The following is a 27,837-nucleotide window of genomic DNA, read 5'->3' as shown; positions in this document are numbered from 1 at the left end:
ATGATTGCATCAAAGCATCCAAATGATAAGTCAGCCCTTCAGCGCCTCATTGAGTCCATGCCAGAGAGAATTAAGTCTTGAAAAATTGTGGAATGCTGCAAAAAAGTAAGTATTATTATAATAGGTTCTAGTAAACCTTTGCGATGTCATTTTCTAGTTTCTTATGACTGGCTTTTGACACTAACTTTATGATAAAAGTAGGCCTATAAGGGTTTTAAGCAGTTGAATAGTCTCATAAATTTCATCACGTAATTCCATTCAGATTGTGAAATATGCAAGTGCTTTCAGGCTGATGAGTGTTTAAACTGTGAATATATTATTGTGTGCCAGAAAAAGAATTTTGGAAAGTGGATACCGATTCGTACTTAAATAACTTTATCAGGATACATTATAACCGATCCAGTGAAAATTGAATATTGAGATATTGGCTTCAGCCTACAAAAAGAAGCTCGAAATTCTGTTTTCGTGTTATTTATTATCAACACTTGAGGGCCAACTTTATGTATTCCATAAACCCAACTGACATTTGGTAGGACTCTAAACTGAATAACGTATATAAGTCATAATCTATTTACACTACATGTAAATGCCAGTGGCGCTAGAAATGGAATGTCGCTAGCACAGGTAAAAGTTGACTTAGAACATTTCGTCATAATCTAACTGCGTTACTATAGATATCATGCATCATACTACCTGGCTACAAATATCAAAACAACAACAAAGGTTGCAAGAGCACAACATAAATGTAAAACAATAACTATGACAACAGTAGCAAATTGTAAATGTGTAAAACAATAACTATGACAACAATAGCAAATTGTAGATGTGTAAAACAATAACTATAACAACAATAGCAAATTGTAGATGTGTAAAACAATGACTATAACAACAATAGAAAACTGTAGATGTGTAAAACATTAACTATAACAACAATAGAAAATTATAAATGTGTAAAACAATAACTATGACAACAATAAAAAACTGTAGATGTGTAAAACAATGACTATGACAACAATAGGAAATTGTAGATGTGTAAAACAATGACTATGACAACAGTAGAATACTGTAGATGTGTAAAACAATGATTCTGACAACAATAGAAAACTGTAGATGTGTAAAAAAATAACTATGACAACAATAAAAAATTGTAGATGCAGCTTTTCACCAGTCAGTGAGACCATATTTTGTTTTTGAACGTTCCAATGTGCAACACAATGTTCACGTGAAAGATAAAGGTTCCACAATAGGATCATCTACTATACGTTCTTTCACAATAGACAACAAAGCGACAGTTTACCAGATGCTCTTTGATCTTTTTTAACTTTGATAGAAAGCCATGTCGTCCCTGAGTCTGATCTATTGTTTTCCGTTTTCTCCGTGCACTCCTTAATATCTGTTATAATATGTGTAATGGCTATAAAAACTATACTGTGCGCGTTTACTGACACGAATGTACATACCTAGAAAGAAACAATGTTAAGATACCGGCTCGTGAAATCTGGGCATTTGTGCTACGTTTGGTCCCGCGAACTTGTTATTGGAGTATAAATACAGCCTCAGACATGGCGCTATAGCAATGTTCAGAGGATAAGGAACACAATACCCGATGTCAGATTCATGTTCAGCGATCATATAAACCCATTTCTATAACTCCACATGTCTAAGTGACGTTTTAGGCTTAATTTATTCCCAACCTTAGTAGGGCAAGATACACAATATACATAAAAGCACACCCTGATTAACTTTAAACCTATGAGAGAATGTGTAGATACACAAACAAATTCATAAACAAAGAGAATGAATTTATTTAATATATGATAATAATCGAGCGCACATTAGGTTTATTATTATGTACTTAATCACAACATAAAGTTTCAATGTGAATCATAGGCGACATCTTCGATTTTAAATACATCGAATTATAAACATAATATTATTGAATCAGCTGAGCCTGACCTAATTTAATTATTATATTACGTTTCAGGCTTACACAAAGTTGTTGTAAATAAGACTAGTTATGGTTATGATAATGCCCGCAAGAATTTGGATTGACCATTTATTAATCTAGTGCTGATCCTTTCCTATTTGAACTGAAAGGGTCAGTAACGTTTAATACTAACTAACCCATTCAATATTTGAAGCATGTGCTACACCAAGTTACTTATGGTAAGATGGAAGGCATATAGCTCGTGATATCACAATTAAAGTGGAAACTACGGTTGTGGCTGCTATAACATTGGATTTATTGGCTTTAATCTTAATGGAAGATGTAACACTCTCTATGATACCATTTTCAGGACCTGAGACATTGGACAACGAAAATAAATAAGAATTGTATGTTGGCTAATTGCTTGACAATGAAATTTAATCAACATCAGTTAAGCTAATTAGATCATCCGAGTAAAAAACAGTAGTCTTACTTAAAATATGTAAGATTATGCACATTTATTTATTAAAAAGCAAGATTTTTTAAATAATATCTGTTCATAAGGTTGTAATTTGACAAATCCAAAGAAGTAAAATGTTTATACCCGTGTGGTCAGAACACAACTCTAAGCTGTTCACTAAGGCGTTTAATATGCTTTCAAGTTTGTGAAATACAGAATAAATTCGAGCGAGAGTTAATACCATTAATGTTATAGGTAAAGAATCCAGCTGTGGCTGGTGAGTGGGAGCCAATGGGACCTAGCTTCATTAGAGAAAAAAGAAAAATTTAAGCGTAATATTTATTTGCACATTTTAAAGTTTATAAGCAGCTCATTATTTTGAGATATAGTATTGCAGAGGACGTTGTTGCTAAAAGGAAGTAAAAAAACCGCTAAACGCTCTGTAAAAGCGAAAGTGCAATGGTACAAGTAGTTTCTTTGATTACTGTATCCGGCCGGTTCTATAGGCCATTGAAGAGACACAGCAGACTCAACCCCTTAAATTGTTATGCCTTCCTGCGGCTGCGCTAGCATTTATAGGTCACCATGTGTTTAAAGAAATACTTTCCCAAGATAAGTTGACAACATTTGTTTTCTCGTGGCGGTTATTTTGGAATTAAGACCAGAGGTAGACGAAAGGTGAAATTTCTACTTCATCACAGCGTGTACGAAAAAAATTCAATTTTACCACTCTTAAGCAGACAAGATCCAGCATGGCCAGGTAGTTAAGGAACTCGACTCGTAATTTGAGGGTCATGGGTTCGAATCCCTGTCACACCAAACATGCTCGCCCTTTCAGCCGTGGAAGCGTTATAATGTGACGGTCAATCTTACTATTCGTTGGTAAAAGAGTAGCCCAAGAGTTAGCGAGGGATGGCGATGTCTAGTTGCCTTCCCTCTAGTCTTACACTGCTAACTTAGGGACGGCTAGCGCAGATAGCCGTCGAGTAGCTTTGCGCGAAATTCAATACAAACCCAAACTTAAGCAGACAAGTTCATCAAGAAAAAACCAAAAAAACAATGCGTTTATAACTAAGTGCTACATAGAAGCAGTAAGAACCCTTAAAACAGGAAGTTAGTAAGTGTTTATGAGAGCTTTTATTTAACTTCTTACTGTTTAAATAATGGTCCATTCTACTACCCCACCTTCAACCTCCCGCTGACTTCCGTATCACAACAATGTATCTAACAGCATGCTGTTCTGAGAGAAACTACTCCTGGCAAATAAACGTGTTACAAAAGCCTCTCTGAATTATTTTGTTCTCGGTATTGGAACAGTTAATTAATTACACAGATATGCATATTTGCTTTGTTGTTTTACAGTCCTCTTTATATATGAGAACAACATAACCTGTTATTAGCCTCTGAAAGCTGAAATGCAGTATTTAGTTTATGGATACACTAGTTACACCTTATTCTAACAAATATCTGGGTTACAAATATCAAATGGTATTCACCCCCAGTTTTACTGCATGAATGTGTACTTGTGTTTTCACTCCTTGTTACAATTTTCAGCTAAAGAGACGTTCTACTAGGCCCGGCATGGCCTAGCGCGTAAGGCGTGCGACTCGTAATACGAGGGTCGCGGGTTCGCGCCCGCGTCGCGCTAAACATGCTCGCCCTCCCAGCCGTGGGGGTGTATAATGTGACGGTCAATCCCACTATTCGTTGGTAAAGAGTAGCCCAAGAGTTGGCGGTGGGTGGTGATGACTAGCTGCCTTCCCTCTAGTCTTACACTGCTAAATTAGGGACGGCTAGCACAGATAGCCCTCGAGTAGCTTTGTGCGAAATTTCCAAACAAACGTTCTACTAACTTGATTGTGTCTTATGCCATTTCGTAAGCATTTTATGAACAACCAGCGTATTTTATTCATTGAAACTCAGTTTATCTTCATACGAACTTCAGTTATTTATAAACACTTTTATTTCAGTTTTAGTTGTTTATATCAACGTGTGGCGTGTTTTTATTTAATTTCTTTTGAAATGTATAACATGCATATTAAAGAGTTTGTGTAATACAATGGTTAAATATGTATTTTGTTATCTTCACCAATATATTCTAAAACTACATTTGCTTACTAAATGCTTTGATCCACTAATACATGAGTTATTCTTCGACATTTAATATTAATTACGGATATTATAATGTTAACCGGTGTTGTTTTCGCTTCATTTTTTCCCAGTGTGACGCTAAACAACTGGTTATCTGCGTTACGTCCACAGAGGGGAACAGACATCAGAATTTCAACATTGTAAGTTTGGAAACATCGAGGGACCCAATGTTAGCAAGAAAGAATGTTGTGATTTTGTAATCGGAAGCAGTTTAAATTGGATTGTTTTTGTTTGAAGGTAGATTCTTTCAACTACCTGTGTAGGATTTGATGTTGTTTTCTTCTTTGTTCATAGGTAACTTGAAACTAAGTCATTGTTTCGTAGGACTGAAAACAAAGAACAAAAAAACTGGTGTTAGTTGCAGTCAATGTCAAACGATCTGCAATAGAGAGATTCATAATAGATTGTAGATTGCATGCGCTTTCCATGTTGCATATCCACATGTGGAGTAATTAATCTTAATTAAAATTACTATTATATCAAAAATATTTTGAAAAGTACTTTACGTGAATTCAGTGTCAATTTTATTATTGACAGTCTTCAAACACAAACAGGAACCACACATTTCTCTAGTAAAATAAATATACACTTCAAAAAAAGAAACGGAAAAGGGATATTTTTTTTTATTTTAAAGAGAAATATATGTAATAACGTGACAAGCTCAGAGTATGTGATGTTACACGTGTTAAGGCACTGATTGCCAGACCAAAATGACAATAAAAGTTGTGCACTTTGAAAACGGAGGAAAACATCGGATTTTTCGTTAAAATGCATTCGTGTCCAATAAATTTGTTTGAGAGATCTGCATTTTCTGCAAGTGCAACATGTGCAAAATCCCTATAAAAGTGACGGGTTCTCGGCTTCCATAGCTCAGTGTTAAGCCACCGACACGCAATACAGTTACGCCAAGACTGACTGAAGCACAACGCAACAACGCCATTGGTCACTTGGAAGCAGGCGAATCTCGATCACATGTTGCCAGAGCTGTGAATGTCCACCCAAGCACCATCACAAGGCTATGGAATCGTCACCAACAACATGAATCAACTCGTGACCGTCCACGATCTGGTAGACCTCGTGTGACCACGCCCGCACAAATCGCTACATCCGGTTACGTCACCTTCAGGTGACCACCACTGCGACGTCTACTGCCTCAACCATACCAGGGCTGCGTAGGATTTCCGATCAGACCGTACGCAACCGTCTACGAGATGCAGGAATCCGACCTCGACGTCCAATCAGAGGCGTCATCCTCACCCAGAAACATCGTCAAGCACGGCTGCAGTGGACTCGGGCACATGGGGTATGGCTTCATCGACGATGGAGGCATGTTTGATTCGGCGATGAATCACGTTTTATGCTACGTAGGCAGGATGGAAGGACCCGTGTTTACCGTCGCCGAGGTGAACGTTTTCAGCAAACTGTGTGCAGGAAGTTGACAGTTTTGGTAGTGGCAGCGTCATGATGTGGGCTGCCATCGCCTACAATGCCAGAACAGACCTTTTGCACATTCGAGAGAATCTTACGGCTCAACGATACGTCGACGAGATTCTTAGGCCCCATGTGCAACCCATCATGGTGAACGTCAACGACGTTTTTCAACATGACAACGCCCGTCCTCACACAGTCCGACTCACCACTGTCTTCTTGAGACACCACAACATTAACGTTCTTCCCTGGCCCTCCAGATCACCAGATTTAAACCTCATCCAACATCTTTGGGACGAGTTGGACCGACGTCTGCGACGGCGACAACCTCAACCGCAGACTCTACCTCAGCTTGCAGCAGCTTTGCAGGCTGAGTGGACAGCCATTCCACAGGATGTGATTCGTCATCTCATCGCTTCCATGGGCAGGAGATGCCAAGCAGTTATTGATGCTCACGGGGGGCATACTCGTTATTGACGTTGAGTGACGTTAAACTTCAACTAGTGAGCGTGGACTTCGTCTTTGCAGACTTTGGATGTTCAGCAGTGAATGTGCAAAGTTTCACACATGTCATACAGAACTACCCAAAATAAACTTGTTAACAATTTGTCTCAAATTTTGCCTTTTGCGTTTCTTTTTTTTGAAGAGTATATATAAACAGAAAACACCTACTCCTCCAGTAAAATAAATATAAACAGGAATCACTTACTCCTCTAGTAAAATAAATGCAAGTGCAGCGGTATAACAGACCAACACCAAACCTGTTTAGAAGAGTACTAAAATATCACAATGTTAAGATAATTTCTTATGTCAGTAAACTATTCAAGATAGCGTAAACAAATATGACACTTGAGCTAATTCTAAACTTGGTTGTCATGCCATAGAAATAATTATCAATTCATGTAACCAAATAAAGGTTCTTAAGACTGGCAAGTTGTATTGTTTGATATGAAAAGTATATGAAATTTTGCAGTTTATAAATAGGAAAATACGTTTATAAAAATGATAGAAATACAACTTTAGCGTGTCAATATAGCAACCACATTAAAGGAATAAAAACAACAAATTTCTTAGACTGAAGTGCGCAACATAATTTTGAGAAATATTGAATGAGGAATCGAGGAAAACCTTCAGAGTTGTTAACAATGTCTTATTTGTTAAAGGAGTGCCAATAGTCAAGCATTATTTATTTAACTTTTATAAATTGCTAGTTGGATGCCCATTGTATAGCTGAAGAACCAACAACCTCAAAGTCTTGCATAACCTAATTGTTAGGGTGCTCGTTCTACCAACTATGCTTTTCCTTGTTACCGTGGGGGCGATATTATGTGCGATCAATCCCATTATTTGCTGGTCAAAGAGTAACATAAGAGTTTACGGTGAGTGGTGTCGTCTAGCTATTTTCTTTCTAGTCTATGATTGCTAAAGTAGCTCCGGCATGTCCAGGTGGTTAGGACGCTCGACTCGAGTGCAGCGGGTTCGAATCCCCCTATAACACCAAACATCCTCGTCCTTTCAGCCATAGGGGCGTTATAAAGCTACGGTCAATCCAACTATTCCTTGTGAAAGAGTAGCCCAAAGTTACCGCTAGGTAGTGATGACAAGCTGCCTTCACTCTTATTCTCCACTGCTAAATTAGGGAGATCTAGCGCAGATAGCTCTCGTGTATCTTTGCACGAAATAAAAAAAAACAAATATACAACAATCCTTGAAGCTTACGACTTAAGTGATCCTGTATTAGTTTAGTATTTTTTATCATAGATATATATTTTAATTATAAGAGGTAGATATCGTAAATATTGTACATACAAACTTATTCGGAGTATTTTTTTCTTTTTCATGAGTGATTAAAACTGAAATACAGATATTTTTGTGGATATTTTTTTCACAACAGGAAGTGTAGAAAACCCAGATACAATTGTGTCACTATTACAAATATATATATATATATATATATTATATGAAACCAAAGTGAACAAGTATAGTAGAGAAAAAAATTGTTTATATCCTCTATTTTAGTTTCACTTTCTTTACAATGCAATCAGAGGAATAAGAAATTGCCCACAGCTATGGCGTGGTGATGTTATGTGTACCATTCTGAAAGATCTCATATGCTTTGCATGCCTCGTAATATATTGTTTTACTTATTTGCTGTCATGCGCTATATACACTTTAATAATTAAGCTAGCAAAGCTGACCTAAATTTACGAATGCCGTTTTCAGAGCCAACCGAAGAATATTCAAATTAAAGACATTTGCTTGTTTGTTTGGGTAAAACTAGTTGCAAAGCAACTAGTCATCACCACCCACCGCCATTTCTTAACTACTCTTTTCACAAGGAATAGTGCGATTTACCGTAATTTTATAACGACCCTAGGACTTAAAGGACGAGCCTGTTTAGTGTGACGGGGATTCGAGCGTCCTAACCACCTGGCCGTGCCGGGCCAAAGATATTTTCAGTTGAATGAAGTAAAAAAAAAAGAAACATAATGAACGACGAAAATTCCGATCATCACTGTATTTATATGCTTATTCCAAGATAGAAATAAAAATTACTTTTAATGTGTTTTAAATTGATAAAGAAACTTGGCTATAATGACTTATTTTTCTCATTACTATGCTATGATAAACGATTTTGATAACAATGCTAGTTGTTTTGCCCATATTTCCTTTAAATACGTTAATTAGGAAATATTCACATGTAGTTTTACGTGTCAAAGCTACACGAGGGTTATCTGGGCTAGCCGTCCCTAATTAGCAGGAAGGCAGCTAGTCACCGCCAACTCTTGGACTATTCTTTTACCAACGAATAGTGGGACTGACTGTCACATTATAACGCCCCTACGACTGAAAGGGCGAGTATGTTTGGTGGGACGGGGACTCGAACTCGCAACCTTCCGATTACGAGTCGAGTGCCCTAACCATCTGACAATGCGAGGCCTAGAACAATGTATCATAAAATAACTGGTATTCGGAAATTTATTGCAACATATTAGAAAAAAAAGTGCTATTAAAAAACCTGAAACACTTCTTAAGCGTCTCACTTCAGACTCAATTTCTCCCATAGAACAACCATAGTTTATGACCTTACAACAGTGGAATCTGTGGCTCAGTTACGATACAGATACAGACAAAGTGGTATGTAGTTTTGCGTTTAAACGAACTCACGCTTGATTTTAGTTTTTTAAAAGCGGAATCTGTAAGCAGGGAAGGAAGTGTCTTTTAATATATTTTGGAAATAACTCGGTATCAGCTGAGGAACTCTCACAAATGTCGTTGAAAAACTCCATATCAAGTATTTCCACACATGAAAAAAACAAGTGGCACTCACGAAATTTAAAATAAATAGTCGAAAACATCACTTACGTTTTGAGAGGGGAAGTGCTGATTTTTTATTTAAGCTCATTTTGGTAGTTTGCAGGCAGACCTTTCAGATCAAAGACTTGTGTTCTTTCTCAGCTAAAGAAGATTCTGAGTTATAACAGCAGAATTATGTTTTGCTGATTGTTAACAATACGTTTCCCCTTAATTAAACATCCTAGAGGTTAAGCAGTAACACTGAAGTCTTAAGATAAAAATGGTGAACAAAGCACAAATAGGTCACTTTATAAATTTGAGCATGACAAACGAACTAACGACCTTAGCAATGTAACGGATTTACTGTTGTGCATTTATTCTAATGCCTAAGCTTTTTTCTGCATAGTGTTCTTTTCTAAATGTGACTTATATTGTTGGCTGTGTATTACGTAAGTATCGCCTGTTCTCGAAATTTATATACGTTTCTTGAGAATAAGATACAACAATGCACTAGGTTTGTATATAGTACTACTGATTGACAGCATTGTCACCAAGCAAACTTTGATAAATTTTCTAGACTCTCGCGTGATTGATGTATAAAAACCGATGCGCCGAGAAGCAAATAGTATTATTATTATTGGACAGCTACAGTCAGTGTGCTACAAGCCTACGAAGCTATAATTTTGATTAATGCCTATTAATCGAAGAACTACATAACTTGGCTAGAAACGTTTATAGATTTCAAACATTAAAAACCGTTCCACTTCAGTGAATTACTGCTGACCTTAAAATTTCTACAAGAACATTATATATCATCATCGGTAAAAGTCAGCGGCGTGAGACCAACTGAACTAGCTAATTTAAGCGAAGTGCAACAATATCAGAATTAATTTGCTCGATGTGGAATTGGATTGTTCATAAAATATTCAGATCTAAACTTGATATAAGACTCACTATTGTCTGTAAGTTTGTAAAATCTGTTGTATATAAGCTTTCATTTGTAATAACGATTACTATAATTTATTTATTTTTGTATATTAAAATATATTTGTGTCAAATAAAGAGAACTGTGTGTATCGATCGTCTTGGGAAATACCATAAATTTGGTAAATATTAACATTTAACAAAATTCTAAATTAATATTCAAAATTCCGTCGAAAATAAATTATTATACGTAACAACAGAGATTTTGTTTTAGAGACCTACGAGACCTGAAAGATAAACGAAGGTGTTTATAAACTACTCTTTCTCTCCGCTACGACGCAAAATTAGCTTTTTGCTAAAGCTTTTGCCTTTAGATTACTTTACAAATGGGATGATAAGATGGACAAACGACTTCGTGGATGGATGTTTTATCAAGTGCTCAAGATGTCAGGGAAAACCATGAATTAAGTGAACCGTACACAGAAAGTCAGAAGTAAACTGTGTAATTCTGTTTGCAGGGCTGACGAAGCGGAACGAGACTGTGACGAGAGCATCCAGTTCCAGGAAAAGCGCAATTTGAAAAACAGAACGGTTTAAAATAAGCTTGACGGCTGTAAAGTTGTCAACGAACTGTTTTTCTGTCTGAGTTATCCTATCTTCCCTGATGACAAGAATCTGGGATTCTTGGTTAGCTGTTTGAAGCTACCAGTGGATGTCGAAGAATTACTGTGTGATGATTGGGTCTGTGTCGATAGATTCTTCAGTGTATTCCTTTTGGCTGGTGATGTCTGTGTAAATTTGTCTGAAAGTTCAAGTGATTTGTATCGTTACTTCTCGACTTGTGTTGTCTGTCTGAAATTGACAGTAGGGTCTGCCTTTTGCTACGAACGCTTCTTGACTGGTGCATCTTGAGTGTTGGCGAGGGGGGTTGAAGGATCACTTTCTGTGGTTTATTAATTGTGTGAGAGGAATGAGGGAAAGTAGTAGCAGTGATAGGACGTCGTCTCAGTCTTTTAGATACAAAGTGAAAGACAAAAAAGCCATTAGTTAGTAGTTTACAAATAACAGTCAAATCAAACCTTTTATGCGAACGGACAACCATCCAGCGGTGGAACCTACAAATTCAGAACGAAAAAAATTGTAGATGACAAATTACCGGGTTCAGTTAAACATTTTATCTTGCAAATAAAAATAAGCTTTTCATTCTTTCAATAAGTTAAGCACACGTCAGACCTATAGCTGTGGACAGACTATGCCCGGGCCTGAGACTAACAAAAAGTTAAACACACATCAGATCGAAAGCTGTGGACAGACTATGCCCTGGCCTGAGACTAACAAAAAGTTAAACACACATCAGATCGAAAGCTGTGGATAGACTATGCCCGGGCCTGAGACTAACTTTTCTCAAACATACTATGATTATTCTGTAAATGACAAAACAAGTACTAGACATTCATTAAGCACACCAAAGTTCAAGATCTTAGTGGTGAACATTTTATTCAACACTTCTCAAATGTTACTGATAAATAATTCTGGTTATTTGTTAATTAATTAAATTTCTGGTCTTTAAACTAGTTATTTCTTCATGCAACTACTAGAAAGAACTGTTTGAAAGCCTATAAAGAATGGTCCAGAAGAGATTTCATCAAGTTAGCTTTAAATGTTGTAGGAAATAGAAAGATAAAAAAGTGCTAAAAATTTGGTTTACTATATTCATTAATTATAAATACCCCTTACTAATTAGATACTAAACTATATCTCCACCACTGACTTAGCGGCTAATCTAAGGATCATTATAAAGATTAAAACCAGTTTTCTCAACTTCCATGTTAATCCCTTCAACCTGGTTTTAAGTGGGTATGTTAAATATAAAATACGATTCTTTCATTGCTAAAGAAATTAGCTTAAAACATACACATGGAAACATGCTTCTACAGTAAATTTACTATAAAACATATATTAAAAAGCTTAACATAATTAAATAGTTTTCTGCAATTAAAGGTTAAAGTATGGAACAGATAGTGTATTTTCCTCGCAAACACTTTGAGATAAGTAATTATTCTTTACCATTAACGTAACAAATAGTTCTATAATTATATTATTATCTTGTAAACTTCAAACCTTTTGTCTAATTTCACAAATTATCTGCTATTAATTAACATTTCCCTGATATTTCATACAAAATAACTTTTTTTTTTTTATGAAATAAGATGTTCATTTATTGTAACTAAATAAGATGTAATCTTATTTCATTTATTGTAACTAAATCAACACAATTTTCTATTTCATTTTGAGTTTTATAATTTTCTAGTGACCATTAAAAGTTTCTTTCTGGAGTTATAATAAAAAAGACATAAAATAAAAATGGTAATTATAATAGTTATTGGTGTATCAAGATATCATTGGTTTAAAACGATACAGAATAATTCTAACAAATAATTATCAAATTGCTGTTTTTAGGGGAATCCAGCTCAAAAGAGTAATATTCACGCTTTGAAATGTTCATTGTAACGCCTTATTGTTTATTTATTTGTTTTGGACGAGATCATCGACCTGATAATCAGGAGCTGCTTAAAATGAGTTATAACAACTAGAAGAGTACAACCTTGTCCAAAATGGCTGTGACACTACAAAGCATGCTTAACCTGCAGGGGAGCTTCTCTAGGTCATTGTGGCTTTAAAGACACCTTGTAGAACTCAACCCAGTATGTCATTGCCCAAGTGAGTTCGCAACGATTAAAGTTCATTGCAAAGTGAAAGGTATGAATCAAGCAAATCTAGTCAAACAAGAATAGCAGTCAAAGTCAACTCAAGCGCTAATGTGCTTTTTTCAATATCACTATGTTAATAAGTAATAAAATTAGTCGTAACTAATTTTCACGTTGCACAAAACGACTTCGATATCTTACAAAGCACATCGACAGACACTGTGATAAAACATCACTAAAACTCTTCAAAATGATTGTTTTTAGATTATTAATATTTATATAACAATAATGTTATAATATAACATTAAATAATAATAAGGTTAAATATATGATCCTGCTTCTGCTGCCACTTTCAGTTCTTTTGAAGACTTCCAGGAAGACGACAGCAGATTAGTAGTCAGAGAAATTAGGTTTAAAAGTGATATTAAAGTGAACCTAATCATGACAACGATTCAAATACAAAGTTTATAGTTGATTGTTAAAATGAATATAATATACCGTTTTGGATGTTTCAGTGAATATATAAACAGCAAATGGTATTTAAATTAATGTGAGTCAGGAAGTTATAGTTTAAGATTTTATTAACTCAGTTTTAATAATTTTCTTCCTACAGCGTTTAAAACTAACTTGGCGAACGTTATAGAAGTTACTATTGTAATTTTTCGTACTTGCCCTGACGAGATAGTAATGTGTTTTTTTTAATTACGTGGAAAGTACAGGTGTGTGTTTTCTAGCTTCGTTGTCAAAATTACTACATTGCAAGCAATTATTTATTGTGACATGAATAAATAACTAGTTTAATTACTTTTTAAAATTCAGTAAAGTACACTCACTTCTCTGATATTAATATCGGGAAAATAGTGAGCATATATTTTCTCAATAAACTTTAAATGTTCAGTATACCTAAGAAATCATTGTAACATGATGGAACAATTAGTAGAATATTAACTGCGATATATTAAAAAAATCTATCCACAGCTACGCGTCAGACGTGTATATTTAAAAATATATTATAAATCTTTTGTTTTTCAGATTTCCCATCTCTTAGATTAAGATGTTATTTGTTCTCGTCTAGAAGTTTACTTGTTTTGTCTCTGAATATCAATACCGGGCGTGGCACTGTCAGCGTGCCTGGACCGTGAGATCGAAGTTTCATTGTTTGCGTTCCGTTTTCGCAGAAACTCGTTCAGCCTTTTTGAGGCCATGTGTACGTTATAATAGTAACAGTCGGACACCACTATTTGGTCAGGAAAGAGCAGTCCGAGAGTTAATTGTGGATACTGTTTAGTAACTTCCTAACACCTTATCTGTCAAGCTAAAATTAAAAGGACGATTTTGACTAAATTAAAAAATCAGAAACCGAATCCATTTCGTAGACGATTGAGGACTGGGTTTTGTTAGATATATTTTACCTTATATGTTCACACTGAAATAAATCACGATTGCGTAACTCACAATGTGTTATATATCGGAACACGACAAACAACATCTATTTAAACGAGTATTTGAAAACATATAGTTATAGAGCTTTGAATTATTACAACTAAGAGCCTGATTAAAATGAGATCACACAAACAACAAAGAATCTCCTTTTTTTGAAAAAAAAAACTTTTTAGTAACTGTTCAGTAACCTAATTTAATATAGGCTTAGGTATAACACTTTGGCACTGGGCCAAATGTGTTGTTCAGTATTGTACCAAAAATACTTCAAAAGATCATAAATATTATATACACACCATTACTATCAGAAGCTTTGTTATATTTCTTTGACTTTCTATCCAAAACTACGCTGATGAGCCTTGAATAGACGAAATTGGAGTGTACAACAGAGGGCATGGCGAATCAAAGAGTATATTAAATTTGGTTTTTGGTTTTACTTTCGCGCAAAGCTACACGAGAGCTATCTGCGCTAGCCGTCCCTAATTTAGTAGTGTAAGACTAAACAGCTAGTGATAACCACCCACCGCCAATTCTTAGGCTACTCTTTTACCAAAGAATAGTGAGATTGATCATAACATTATAACGCCCCCACGGCTGAAAGGGCGAACATATTTGGCGTGACGGGGACTCAAACCCGCAGATTACGAGTCGAATGGCTTAGCCACCTGGCTATGCCGGGCCAGTATATTAAGTCTCTGCTTCACATATTATACTTTAAATTTTACCTTTGTTAGATAAAGAAAAGAAAAACCCGTAATATCGTGTATAACGAACATGATTGTTTAACTAAAACTTTGAGACATTTTAGACACTTATCAATATATCAGTTTTATAAATCTTAGTTAAATGTCTAAAAACAATGAACTCTGCGTCGATGACAAATGCAATTATAATAGATGAATTCAGAGAAGCCACAAAAAGAGAAATATTTTAACTAGTAACGTTTCGAGTAATTGATCTTCGTTAGATCTTAGCATTAGATCTTATAGAATATTAAAATGTTTTACGCGTGAGATGTGATAACAAATATCACATTCCACGTGTATTAATAACTCTAATTTTCTTTCGTAGTACTCAATTATGTCAGTTCAATTAATTAATCCAATTTTCTTTTTAAATTATGTCTACATTTGAAAAGTAAGGAAGAAAAGGTGTGTATATTTAGTCAAGTCCTTTTACACGTGTAAACCGTCTTTACCACCAACCCAGAACGCACACCCAAACGAAAATCCTTGTCAATTTAGAGAATTCCATAAATCTGTATTTCATTTCTTTTTTCAGTCTGGAATGTTCCTGCTTGTTTATCTGTTTATATTCGAGAAAACTAAACAAAAGCGTTATATCTCGGATTCTCTGAAGTGTAAGCGATACTTGCGTTCTACATAAATAAAACGAGTAAATGTATAGATTTACAAAGAGTTCTGTAAATGAGGACGATTGCGTCAGTTACTGGTTAAATGGACCTGATCACCCAAGAAAAAAAGAAACATTACAGGTTACAAAAAGAGGTTATTGATCTTGTAGTTAGTGTAAAATCATAACGAGACCAATTTCAATCTCATTTGTCAGTGAAAAACTAGTTCATGGGAGTTTTAACAAATAAAACAAGAAATATACTGCGAAGAAACCATTTGCGTTTTTATATATTATAATTTAGAAAACAATTTTTCTGTGTTTTGAGTAAGGCTTTATTATAATTATCATTTTTTTTCCATGTTTTTAAACTACATTTGCTTTGAAATCTACAAAGGAAGTAGAGAGTGGATTTATATAGCAGAATACAGGATTAAGAACTGCTCAGTTGTTAGCGTGCCAGCTTATGGCTCGAACAAATCATGATGCTCACACGACTATGCTGCACCAATTAGCAATTTCGTCTGTGAGTGTGTTATAAACAAGACAGTCAGTTTCATTATTTAACTCCAAGCAGGACAAAGCAGCAGGTAATTACGTGTCTTTCCGGAGGTCAGCAGTTCAAAATTAAGGCCATATGCAACTGGACTTTAGAGGTCACTGACCTGGTTGTTTAGCTCATGAGGGCGTGAATGTCTTTCAGGATTTAAGTATTAAATACTGCATAACTGAAGCTTAATATCTTCAAACGTTGAAAGATTAATTACATGAACAGTTTTTTATATAGATTGGATGACACTTTAAATCCGCAAGCAATAACAAATATTCTAGTGTGCGGCTCGGCATGGTCAGGTAGTTAAGGCACTCGATTCATAATCTGAGGGTCGTGGATTCGAATTCCCGTCACACCAAACATGCTCACCCTTTTAGCCGTGGGGGTATTATAATGTTACGTTCAATAGGATAGTTTGTTGGTAAAAGAGTATCACAAGAGTTGGCGGTGGGTGGTGATGACTAGCTGGTTTCCCTCTGGTCTTACACTAGAAAATTAGAGACGGCTGGTGCAGATAGCCCTTGTAAGGCTTTGCGCGAAATTCAAAATCAAACAATTCTAGTGTGTTTTTGCATTGGCTTTGTTTAACTTTCTATTTTAAAAGCTATTTTCTCTGAGCTACGTGAACCACAACATTTACATGAAAGTAATCTTTTAATTTTTTGTAACAATAAATTCAACGTACAGATTTAATTGTTTCTTAAAATATGTTGCGTAATTTCAGGGTTTGCTTAGAATATGATTCTTTACATTTTCTGTAATTAAATTGTTGATTTAATAAATTTCAACTTATCAAGGGTAAAGTCATTGATAGTTTCAAAGGTTTTTCTTGTTTATAATTAAGCACAAAGCTACACAGTGGGCTATCTGTGCGTTGCCCATCAAGGTTATCGAAACCCTGTTTATAATCTTGTAAAACCGCAGACATACAGACGTACCACGGGGAAGCAAGTTCAAAGTTAATATCTTGTTTGAGATAAATATCAACTGACAGAAACGCTTTTTTTAAATATTATGCTAATGTTATGTTTGTTTGAGTTTCGCGCAAAGCTACTCAAGGGCTGTCTGCGCTAGCCGTCCCTAATTTAGTAGTGTAAGACTAGAGGGAAGGTAGCTAGTTATCACCATCCACCACCAACTCTTCGGCTACTCTTTTACCGAAGAATAGTGGGATTGACTAGAAATTCATAACGATCCCACAGCTGAAATGGCGAGCATGTTTGAAGCGACGGGTATTCGAACCCGCAACTCTCAGATTACGAGTCGAGCGCCTCAACCACCTGGCCATACCATAATTATTTCAAGTACGGTGGTACTTAACACTAGGGACAGACAAGGATTTCAAATAATTCATGCGCCGAAAAAAACATCCTATCGAAATTCTAAGGAAAAAAACCAAACCATCCAAAGTATTGGTTATGATGTATTATGGGCATATATATATATATATAGTAATACTCTAAGAAGGTCGCTAACATTTTCAATATAACAATTCAAAAATTCCTAAAACAGCAAGTTTTTCGTCTACTACGTAATTACTTAATCACATCAACGGGACCAGCGTTGAATTTGTTTTGTGTTAGGCACAAAACTGTACAAAGGGCTGTCTGTGCTGTGCCCACCACGACTATCGAAACCTGTTTTAAGAACATCGCTATAAGATTTTTCGAGCTCACTAGTGATACTGTGAGTATCTACTTTTAATATTCTGATAAAAATCCACACACACACACACATATTTATCCACAGGTTTAACATAAATGGTAAACACGTCATCCTCATACTTAAATACATTTTCAACCCATTTGAAAATAACAGATGGCGCTACATATCGATATAGAGAAGCGTCAGTTTCTGAAAGTAAAGTATATGCTTCATGCAGGTATACCGAAAAAGTAAACAAAATGAGTATTAACCACTTTCAAAATGAAGCAGGAACCCTGCTATAAAGTATAATCCCTTCTTTGGCAGCTTTATACAGTTATCTGTAGGACAAAGTAAGGATTAAGTTTTACCAATTTGTGATTGTGGCTTTAATTCTTGTTTCGTTACTTTTTATAGCAGGATTTCTATTTCATTTTAAAATTTATAAATTTTAATATTTTGTCTTTATGTCTTAAATAATGTGGTAAAGTGCTATCTATATTGTCATGTTGACATATTAGTGTTTCTTCAAGACTGTTAAGTCATATAATATATAAGAATATATACATACTAGGTCTTTTTTTTTCATCATGCTTTATCTTTCTTTTGTTTTTTATTTCTTGCCAAGTTGATCGAGAGATACCTCCGCTAAATTTTTTTAAGTTTGAAACATAGACTAGACGAAAGGTAATTAGTTAGCACCACATGCTACCGACTACTGGGAGTACCTTTTACCACCGAATAGCAGTACTGGTTGTCACATTGTAACGCTCCCTCGGTTGAAAGGAAGAGCATTTTCGGTGACAGGAGTCGAACTCGCGACCCGCATATAATGAGTAGTGACCTAATCATCAAGCCATGTAAGGTTGCTGTCACTAAGGCTAATTGCTATCAGAACTGTATTTCAGGTCCCTTACTACTATTCTTATTACTTTAATGTACTAATTAGTATGCTTGGGACTCATTTTCCTGCACCACAATTTATGCTTTAATATTTGTATACTTGGAAGCTATTGTCCGTCACCACGGTTTATGCTCTGGTAAGCTTTTGCAAATGTTGTTCTCACACAACATATATTAATAAAATGTTAATATCCGTTTTACTGTATCTGTCTCTCAGTCTTGAATTGGGGTTGCTTTGAGGATTTGCATTGATATCATTTTTTTAACCACAGTTCTTATGAAAATATTCGTTAATTAATATGTTGGCGTAAATTTGTATGTTAACATGTTAATAATACAAGATGTATTGAAACTTCACTTTGAAGTTGAAGGGCTAGCTTGAAAATAGCTTAGATTGTTGTTTTAGGAAATGTTGCTTTATTAAACGCTATGATATGTGAGTTTTCTTTCTTATTTATTTCCATATAACCACACTTAAAGCTTTATTGTGTAAGTACACTTTTGAATTTCCATTATCTATTAATTTTTTCACAGAGAAGACTGTAGTAAACTTCCCAGCTGCAAATCTACCCGTTGCATCGTTCGATTATCGATTGTTTGCAACTTCGCCATGGAACAAATGTACAGGTTCTACAAATGATGCCCTTGGGCTCACGGATCACATCTCTTGCTACATATAAATATTTTAGCATATACATACGCTTCACGAAATATGTGAATAGTGCTCAATATTGTTATATATTGGTGTTATATGATACATAACCAAGTTTCCTTTTTAGATGGTACATCGTATATTTACTTGTCTCAATCACTTTGTGGTGCATAATATTAAACAATTCCTGTCAGTGCTGTGATATGAAAACAAAATAAAATTACATTGGGTAAAAAAAAGTCAAATTATGATTATTTGAGAAACTGCAGTGAGTTTTAAGTGGGCTAATTATAGCCTATCAACTTATCACAATATGAGGTTTCTAACCTAATATGAGGTAGTAGGCTTATATATATGTATATATTCTTTCAGTCACCAAACCATGCAGAAAATGTTATATTTAGCAAGAAAGATTAATAGTTCCAGACTCTGTTTCGTAGCAAAATAGTGACAAATAATAAATGTAAATGTGTAAAAAACTACATCTAAAAATTCTTACGTAGCGATTACTAAAATGTTAAATAAGTTGTTTTAGTTCTGATACGTGTGGTGTTTATTGGTACACATCTATCTTCAGTTCTATATGTTTCATTTAAAAAAGTCCATTAAAATAACGAAAATGAGTACAAATAACGAAAATAAGTACAATTCAAACTATATTTATTATATGCGCATTAATGGGGTATAACCTACTAGCTACTATCTTTTTCAATGCTTTGAAGCAATATCTCTACGCTCTTGTGTCTTTAAAACAAGGGTTATATTACCTTTAGTGTCTATTATGATTGATAACGTGTATGCGGCACATTGTAAGCTTGGAAATTGCAAGTTTCACCATCTTTTGCATTTAGTTGTCATATCATTTCAGTAAAGTGAAATGTCATAAGTGCTTTTTGGTCGTCGTAAAAAAAAGGTTACCAGTATGTACTCATAACGTTAGAGTTATCATGTGATACGTTGTAAATTTTTTATTTGATGGGCTGTGATTCAATTTCCGTAGTTTGAGCCTATATTTCCTCAGTGCTGCTTTTTGAAACATTAGACATTTTCTCCATTACTGAGACTTAAGTTCTATCTAAGTCAATTTGCCGAACACGTCAGCATCTATACTATATATTACATAATTTATTTACGTTCCGGACAAAAGTTATTCGTTTTAATTAATTCTGAAACATATTGTTCAACGTAAATAGAACAACAACCCAAGCTCGAAACTCATGACAAATCATATCAAGTAATGGGACATATAGGCTTAAGTAAAATAGGAAAATTAAAGTATTTAAGTGATTTATTTATCTATTTACTTGTGGTTATATGGGTAAGTGGTTTTGTAAGATCTTTCATTTTTCATATTCGCTATAGGACATTGGCTACAGGTAACTTTCGCGTCTAAATTAATTTTTGACTGTTGCAGTTCCTTATTATACAGATATGCATTGCTACTAATTATTATCATTATGGTTTACACTGATGTGTGCAAGTGTACACTTCTTCCATACACATATAAAAAGTTATGTGTTCAGCAACAGAGGTGTGTTTCTACTTCGATACTTAAATATGAAGAAAAACAATAAAACCATTCCATATTGTACATCATTCATACAGTCAGCAAGGAGAAACGACATTACTTAGCTTAGCTTCTGCAATTGTGAAAATAATATTAAATAGTTTTACAGAGTCGTTTACTTTTGTCTTCAAGCTGAGGGTTTTTAGTACTGGACCATTAGAAGACACTTCAGATAAAAGCTGAGGGTTTGTAATAATAGATCATTAGAAGACACTTGAGATTGAAGCTGAGGGTCTGTAGTACTGGACCATTAAAAGACACTTGAGATTCAAGCTAAGGATCTGTAATACTGGACTATTAGAAGAAACTAGAGGTGTTTATTATTAACAGAGCTTTAATAATACATATGCTTTGCTTCGTTCGTTTGTTTATCAATTTATTTAGTTAATATATGTCCTTACTGTAATACAGGAACACAGATTTAAGAATCTATTAATTCGTTCTTCGACTGGTTAAGTTCCATGGGTTTTCTTTTTCTAAGCTTATTTATATTAAAAAACTTAAAAACAGTGAATTAATCTATGGAGTGAAATGGAACTTACGACAGGAACTGTAATAAGTAAGGCATAATTATTAACAACTTTATTAAATTAAAATTCGGGTAAATATTAAACAACACAATATTCTTTATTTGTTTATTTTCAACACCGATGATTTATTATTGTTATTTTATTTTAAGCAACGTTACTGTTATTCTGTAATAGGGGATCACAGATCAATAAAGTGGAGCTTAAACTGAAAAAAAACCATGTGATTCCAAGAGGCTACGAGTTAAATCAGAGAATAATATGTCACAATACCTTAACCATACTGCAAATGCATTATCTATTGGACCAAAACCGTTATAGATATAAAATTGCATTATTTTTCGTAGCCTAGTCACAAATAGCAACATTTTAGTAGTGCAGGAAGATCAGCCATATGACAGGACAATTCGTGTTCTGAAATAATAGAAAATAGTAGACAGTTTCAAATTAAACATATTCTAAAAATCATGTATATTTTAGTTTTTTTGCGCACTCGTGATATAATATTACTACATTAACGACGTCCTTAAACGCACAAAATATAACTGCATCACTAATGATGTTAGGCTTATAAGAATGTTTTTGTTTGTAAATTATGAGGTTTAGATAACTGAAACGTAACACTTAAATGCTGGAGAGAGGCGTACTCAATTCATATTAGATCTTATGATCGTGTTCGTCAGCTGAAACTAGACTTGGCGTAAAACCAAAAACTAGAAGCTCAAAAACCCAAGAAAAATATTAAAATTGCGTTTCTTAGAAATTATGCGAAGTTTAGAACAATTTTTTTTAAACTATTTCTTTAAATTGTTAACTGCTGAGTAATTCACTCGTTTTCCGGACCTGGTGTACCCAATGACCTCAAATGAACAAGAAAACTCTGTGATACAGCTATTTCTACTTCGATGTATTTCATACGCTAAACATAAATTTTATATTTTTGAATGTACTTTATTATTTTATTACTATGATTTGCCTTATAGTAAATAGTTTCTATTTATTTTTGTAGGATGACGTATTACCAGCACATTTTTAACTTGCATTTGAAATCATTCTTTAAAGTTGTATAACCTCTACCAGATAATAAGAACTTTAAGCCCTGTTTAAATGTTAACAGAAATCATTGTTCTTGAACTGACAAATATGATATAATTATCAAACTTTCTGAAACTAGGTTATTCAAACGTGAAGTGACAAAAAGTTAGTAATACATAACAGACAAGAAAATGAATATAGTAATTAGAAGTTACAGAACTGAATTTACTAACTGATGACAGAAAATTAATTATATATACATATGTTAATAAAAATTAATGACATGTATATAAGTCTTAAAGTGATGATATTCATGTTATACATGATGTTTTTCGTACGAACATTCGATGCCCACTACCTTAGATAAGTCTAACTTTTATGTTTTTATTGGATGAGCGTTGAATCGATTTATCCAAGTTGTGCATGATATTTTAATACTTAAAGGAGCATATCTGTAATTTGTAACTCGTTGCAGCTTTCAGTTTCTCACATAGCTTGGGAGTTGAAAGTTTTAGGAAATGTAAGTTTTGTTTATTCGACTGTTTTGAATTTTTGTGAAAAGCTACACGAAGAATATCTGCGTTAGCCATCCCTAACTCAGCAGTGTAAAACTATGGGGGAAGCAGCTAGTCATCACCATCCACCACCAGCTCTCACTTTACTCTTTCACCAACGAATAACGGATGGTATGTTTTTTCCTTATAGCAACGCTACATATTGCCATCTGCTGAGTCCACCGAGGGGAATCGAACCGCTGATTTTAGCGCTGTAAATCCGTAGACTTACCGCTGTACCAGCGGGTGACACGCATAACAAGATTCACAGCAACATTATAATGCCTCGACGGCTGAAAGTGCGAGCATGTTTGATGTGAGGGAAATTCGAATTGCGACCCTCAGATTAATTATTCGAGCGCCCTAACCACCTGGTCATTCCGGGCAACGAAATGTAATCTCTGAACTATTAGAACTGTGTATTTTGATATTTTATTAAATATCCAAGAAAAAAAGTTGAAATGTATATGCACACCAATTTAGAGCGCAGAATTTACTTCATGGCAACTTTAAGCGTCGTAATTTTTTAGTCGTACTGAAAACTACACCAGGGTTTCTAAAATATAATGTAATGATATTGTTGTTTTGAATTAAGCAAAAAGCTACACAATGGGTTATCTGTGCTCTAACCACAACGAGTATCGAAACCCAGTTTTTAGCGTTGTAAGTCATTAGACATACCGCTGAGCCACTGGGAGGGCACAATTATATTGTGTTAGTCTTTAATGCGTAATTAAAAATAAATTGGACAGAGTGTATTTTGTAGACTCCAGAGCATCCAAAAATATTGGTGATTCTTCAGGAAAATATTGTAAGGCTACTCTTGCTCCTGTGGGATAGCGACAGTTCTACAGACTTATAACAGCCAAATTCGAGGTTTGATTCTCCACGGTGGATACATCAGATAGCCCAATATGGCCTTGATCTTAAATAAACGAACATCCTAAACTTAACCAACTTCACTTCACGATAACATTAACAGAAGATTGCAGAAAATGTATGAACAATTATAGCTGGCAAAAAAATGATATCAGAGAAGTGTACCAAAATGATGAATTTCTTAAGTAGTAAGTGTTGACGGATAAGTAAGAAGAGAAACCACAAAACTGCTCACTGTCATATTATATGCAAATATTCATTTTTCAAAAAGACATCAACCATGAATTTGACCGGGCTCACTCATTACAAAAAACTGATATCAAAAAACTTCCTTTAACGTCTTCTGCCAAAAGAAATTCAAATCCAAACACATATCAACAGATAAGCTTGAATTTAGTACTATTTGTATTTTATTGTCAAACTAATTGATAAAACGTATTTTCCTTTAGTCACAATAAAAAAACAAAAACAACTTTATCTTTCTCTTTGTCTCATTTAAATTAAATATTGTATTTTACTTGGTAAGTATGAAGTCTGCCCTGAACACAAGTCGTTAAAATAGAGATGAAACATATAATTATGTGAAACAGTTGGTTAACGAGAAAATTTTCTAAATCAAATATGTTGACTGATAAATAACCTTTTAGGTCATCGTCTCCACACCCTCATCAGCATTACCTGAGTGATATAAACTTAAAACCTTGTCTTACGCAATAAAATACGTTACCAACACCACCCTTCTGACTGGTCTACTACAAATGTATATATATATATAAATATATACATATTTCGTCTGTATCAATATCATAAATGTATTTATTACGTATTGAATTAGGAGAGGTGTTAATTCTATATTTACATATAACTTTTTCTTATTTTTTTTTTAAACAAGATTTTTCACCTGTTTAACGACTGTACACATTCCTCAGATGGGCGGGGAAGACTTGAATCTCCTGACCTAGCAATCCCAAAGTATAAAAGAGCAGTCTTTTTAGAACCCAACGATTCGTTCACTTACATCATCCTGAAGCCAACAGTGTTCTCAGAAAATAACAGTTCTATCATGTTGAGCAAGGTAAGTTAAAAATTGTGTTGAATGATATATAGTCCATAAAACTGAAGAGTATTTACCAATGCACCTGCATTATTAAACACTTCAGTTTTACTAAGTTCGGTATTAACTTGGAAAAAGCGTTAGTTGTTTCAGTTGAGGTATAAAATATTATTAACCTTTCCATCGTGAGATGAAGTTTTAATGAATTATTTGCTGCTTGTCTTGATTTTTATATTCGTCACCCGGAAGTTCCCATATAAAGATATAAATGATCTAAGCTCTAAAGAGCTCTGTTGCCATCGTGTGAAGCTTCATAGGTATTTATTTTCTAGTACTCATGGACATTCTGTTCGACCAATGAAATTGTTGGCAGAAGCTTTATTTTTTAAATTTATCTACCTATAGCTACTTAAGGCTGGAGAGAAATTAGACAGTGAAGTTTGACTGTCGCTTTTATAATGCACTCAAGGTCCAAAAGTTCCAAACGAGATATTTTTGATAGTAAGTGGAAGCGAACTATAAAGCTTCGCATCCACATTCTAACAGATTAACCACAAGAGTCGAGCTTGGCCCTTAGCAGAAAAAAGGCTTAACCATGGGAATGTTGCAAAATAATTCCTTCAGATTAATGAAGACTTCTTACAGAAATAAAATTAATCATGGTTTCCACGTTACCATGGGGTAGACCTGTAAAACATTCCATTTCTCCAGAACTTTATGAATTTACTTTCTCCGGTGGAAAGACCTTTGTTTAATTGATTACAAAAGTACTATTTTAATTTATACAGAGAAATGGTCTTCGTACAAAGTAAAGAAAACATCGAATGGATAGGCTTAAGTATTCATTGATTTATTAATATAAATCGCTACCTACGAAAATATTAATTGAAACCAAACATGAACTTTATGCCAAATTTCAATATTTAATATTGCTAATCAATGCTTTCTTTGTTTCACAACTTCATAAGGTAAAAAGTACAGTATCTCAACCCCACATACCCGATTGTAAGAATAATACACTTCGTTGTCAGCCATAACCTTACAAATATTACCGTTCAACTAACTGTCCATGGTTTCTACAGCACTTGCATCGCGTAAAGATGTAAATTATTTGAAATTATAAACAATAAGTTGACAAAATTTGATTTTTAACAACTTTATCCTAATTAATTAGATAAGACATAATAAAAAATAAAATATATAAATCATACTTAAGTTTCATTAAACTAATTTCTTATTACTAAAAATAAGTCTTATTATGGAATTTATATGGAACGTAGACTTAATACTTTAAACCTAGTTCAACTTTTTCGGTTTGAAAATGTTAAGTCTTATGTAAAACACTCTTTTGCCGAAGTGTTTATAAGAAATATGTTATATAATTTCAATTAAAAACATTACATTAAACATTCATGTCTTCTTCTTTACACAGGGATTTATATTTCTAACAGCTGTGGTTACCGTATTGTCTGGCTACGCCCCGTTACCAGTTGATGTAGGTATTGTTTATTTTTAAATAGAAATAAATAGTTCGTTATCACGTAAACAAATGCTTACGAAGGTGTGGGATATTGCTTGTATGTGATATATCATAAAGTAATAAACTGCTTATTCTTTTGTGTTAGTCTTCAAGCCTAAATAAAATAGAAAGTTTGTTTTGTTTATCTTAAGGACCTCAGTGAGCCCATTCCTTACGATACTGGTTTCAATGTCCAAGATGAACTGGGCACATCTCTTAGTCGCCAAGAGAGTGGAGACGGACAGGGCAACGTTCAGGGATCTTACGGTTACGTCGATCCTAACGGGGCCTGGAGGGAAGTAAAATACACAGCTGGTGCTGGAGGATTTCAAGCATCCATCTTGACGAACGAACCTGGAACTTCTAATCAGAGCCCGGCCGACGTTCAAGTGTCTGCCCAGGAACCACCAGCGGGTCTACAGCCTATTGAAGTTCCTACCGTCCGTTCTAAGGTCGTACTACCCGCTTATAAAAAGGTTGTTGCTGCTCCTGCCGCTGCCTTCTCTGTACCTGTTCGACCTGCTCTGAAGTACAGCGCCCCCGCCTCCTTTCTGAAAACACTAAGAGTTGCGGGACTGGACAACGAATAAGTAACACATTTCCAATAAAAAATAACAGAGCTCTACAGTTTGTCGGTTTTTCTCATAAGTTTGATATCAGGGTTTGATTCGTTTGTTTTTTATTGTATATTTATTACAGAAGTGTTAACATACTGAGGTTAATGTGTATTTCTGTTTCTAAATAGTATTTGAAAAGGAATAAAAAATACGTTGAATATTTATTCTCTTTTCAGACTTCTTCATATATATAGATACATATAATGATGATTTCATAAGTCAACATGAGCTGACTCTCTGTTTTTTTAAAATAATGTATAACGAATGACTTACATAAACATGACGGCACACAGACCAAAAGGATCATACTTAATCTCACAGTGTAATGTATAACGAATGACTTAAATAAACATGACGGCACACAGACAAAAGGATCATACTTAGCCTCACAGTATAATATATAATGAGTGACTTAAATAAGTATGACGACATACAGACCGAAGGATCACACTTAACCTCACCGCAACAGGTCAAAAATCTGCTTGACGTAAATTCATCATTAGATATCTGAATTTTTGAAAATACAAACATATTATCATATTCAAAACGTATCTGAATACATCTAAATAAAGGTATAGTCTAACTACAGTAGTGTAACGAATTGGTTTATTTCTCTCTTCAAAGTCACATTTGGTTATCTACTGC

At 34.5% G+C, this 27,837-nt stretch overlaps 1 protein-coding gene across 1 annotated transcript; it reads left to right on the top strand.

Annotated features, from left to right (window-relative positions):
- Positions 1–22: 22 nt before the first annotated feature.
- Positions 23–27,356, top strand: LOC143251278 (uncharacterized). The gene is made up of 5 exons (XM_076502717.1): positions 23–105; positions 10,706–10,778; positions 24,895–25,077; positions 26,489–26,551; positions 26,728–27,356. The coding sequence occupies exons 1-5, from the start codon at positions 23–25 to the stop codon at positions 27,163–27,165; spliced, it is 840 nt and encodes a 279-aa protein (XP_076358832.1). The 3' UTR covers positions 27,166–27,356.
- The last annotated feature ends 481 nt before the right edge of the window (positions 27,357–27,837 follow it).

Source organism: Tachypleus tridentatus, chromosome 5, assembly GCF_004210375.1.
Source record: "Tachypleus tridentatus isolate NWPU-2018 chromosome 5, ASM421037v1, whole genome shotgun sequence".
Lineage (NCBI taxonomy): Eukaryota > Metazoa > Arthropoda > Merostomata > Xiphosura > Limulidae > Tachypleus > Tachypleus tridentatus.
Note: the sequence above shows the minus strand (reverse complement) of the source record. Positions and strands in the feature narration are given on the sequence as shown.

Excerpts from the sequence above, each read along its gene's own strand:
- LOC143251278 (XM_076502717.1), top strand. The coding sequence starts at position 23 with ATGATAAGTCAGCCCTTCAGCGCCTCATTGAGTCCATGCCAGAGAGAA. Across the intron at positions 106-10,705 it reads TTGTGGAATGCTGCAAAAAA|GGCTGACGAAGCGGAACGAG; the intron begins GTAAGTATTATT and ends TTCTGTTTGCAG. Across the intron at positions 26,552-26,727 it reads ACGCCCCGTTACCAGTTGAT|GACCTCAGTGAGCCCATTCC; the intron begins GTAGGTATTGTT and ends GTTTATCTTAAG.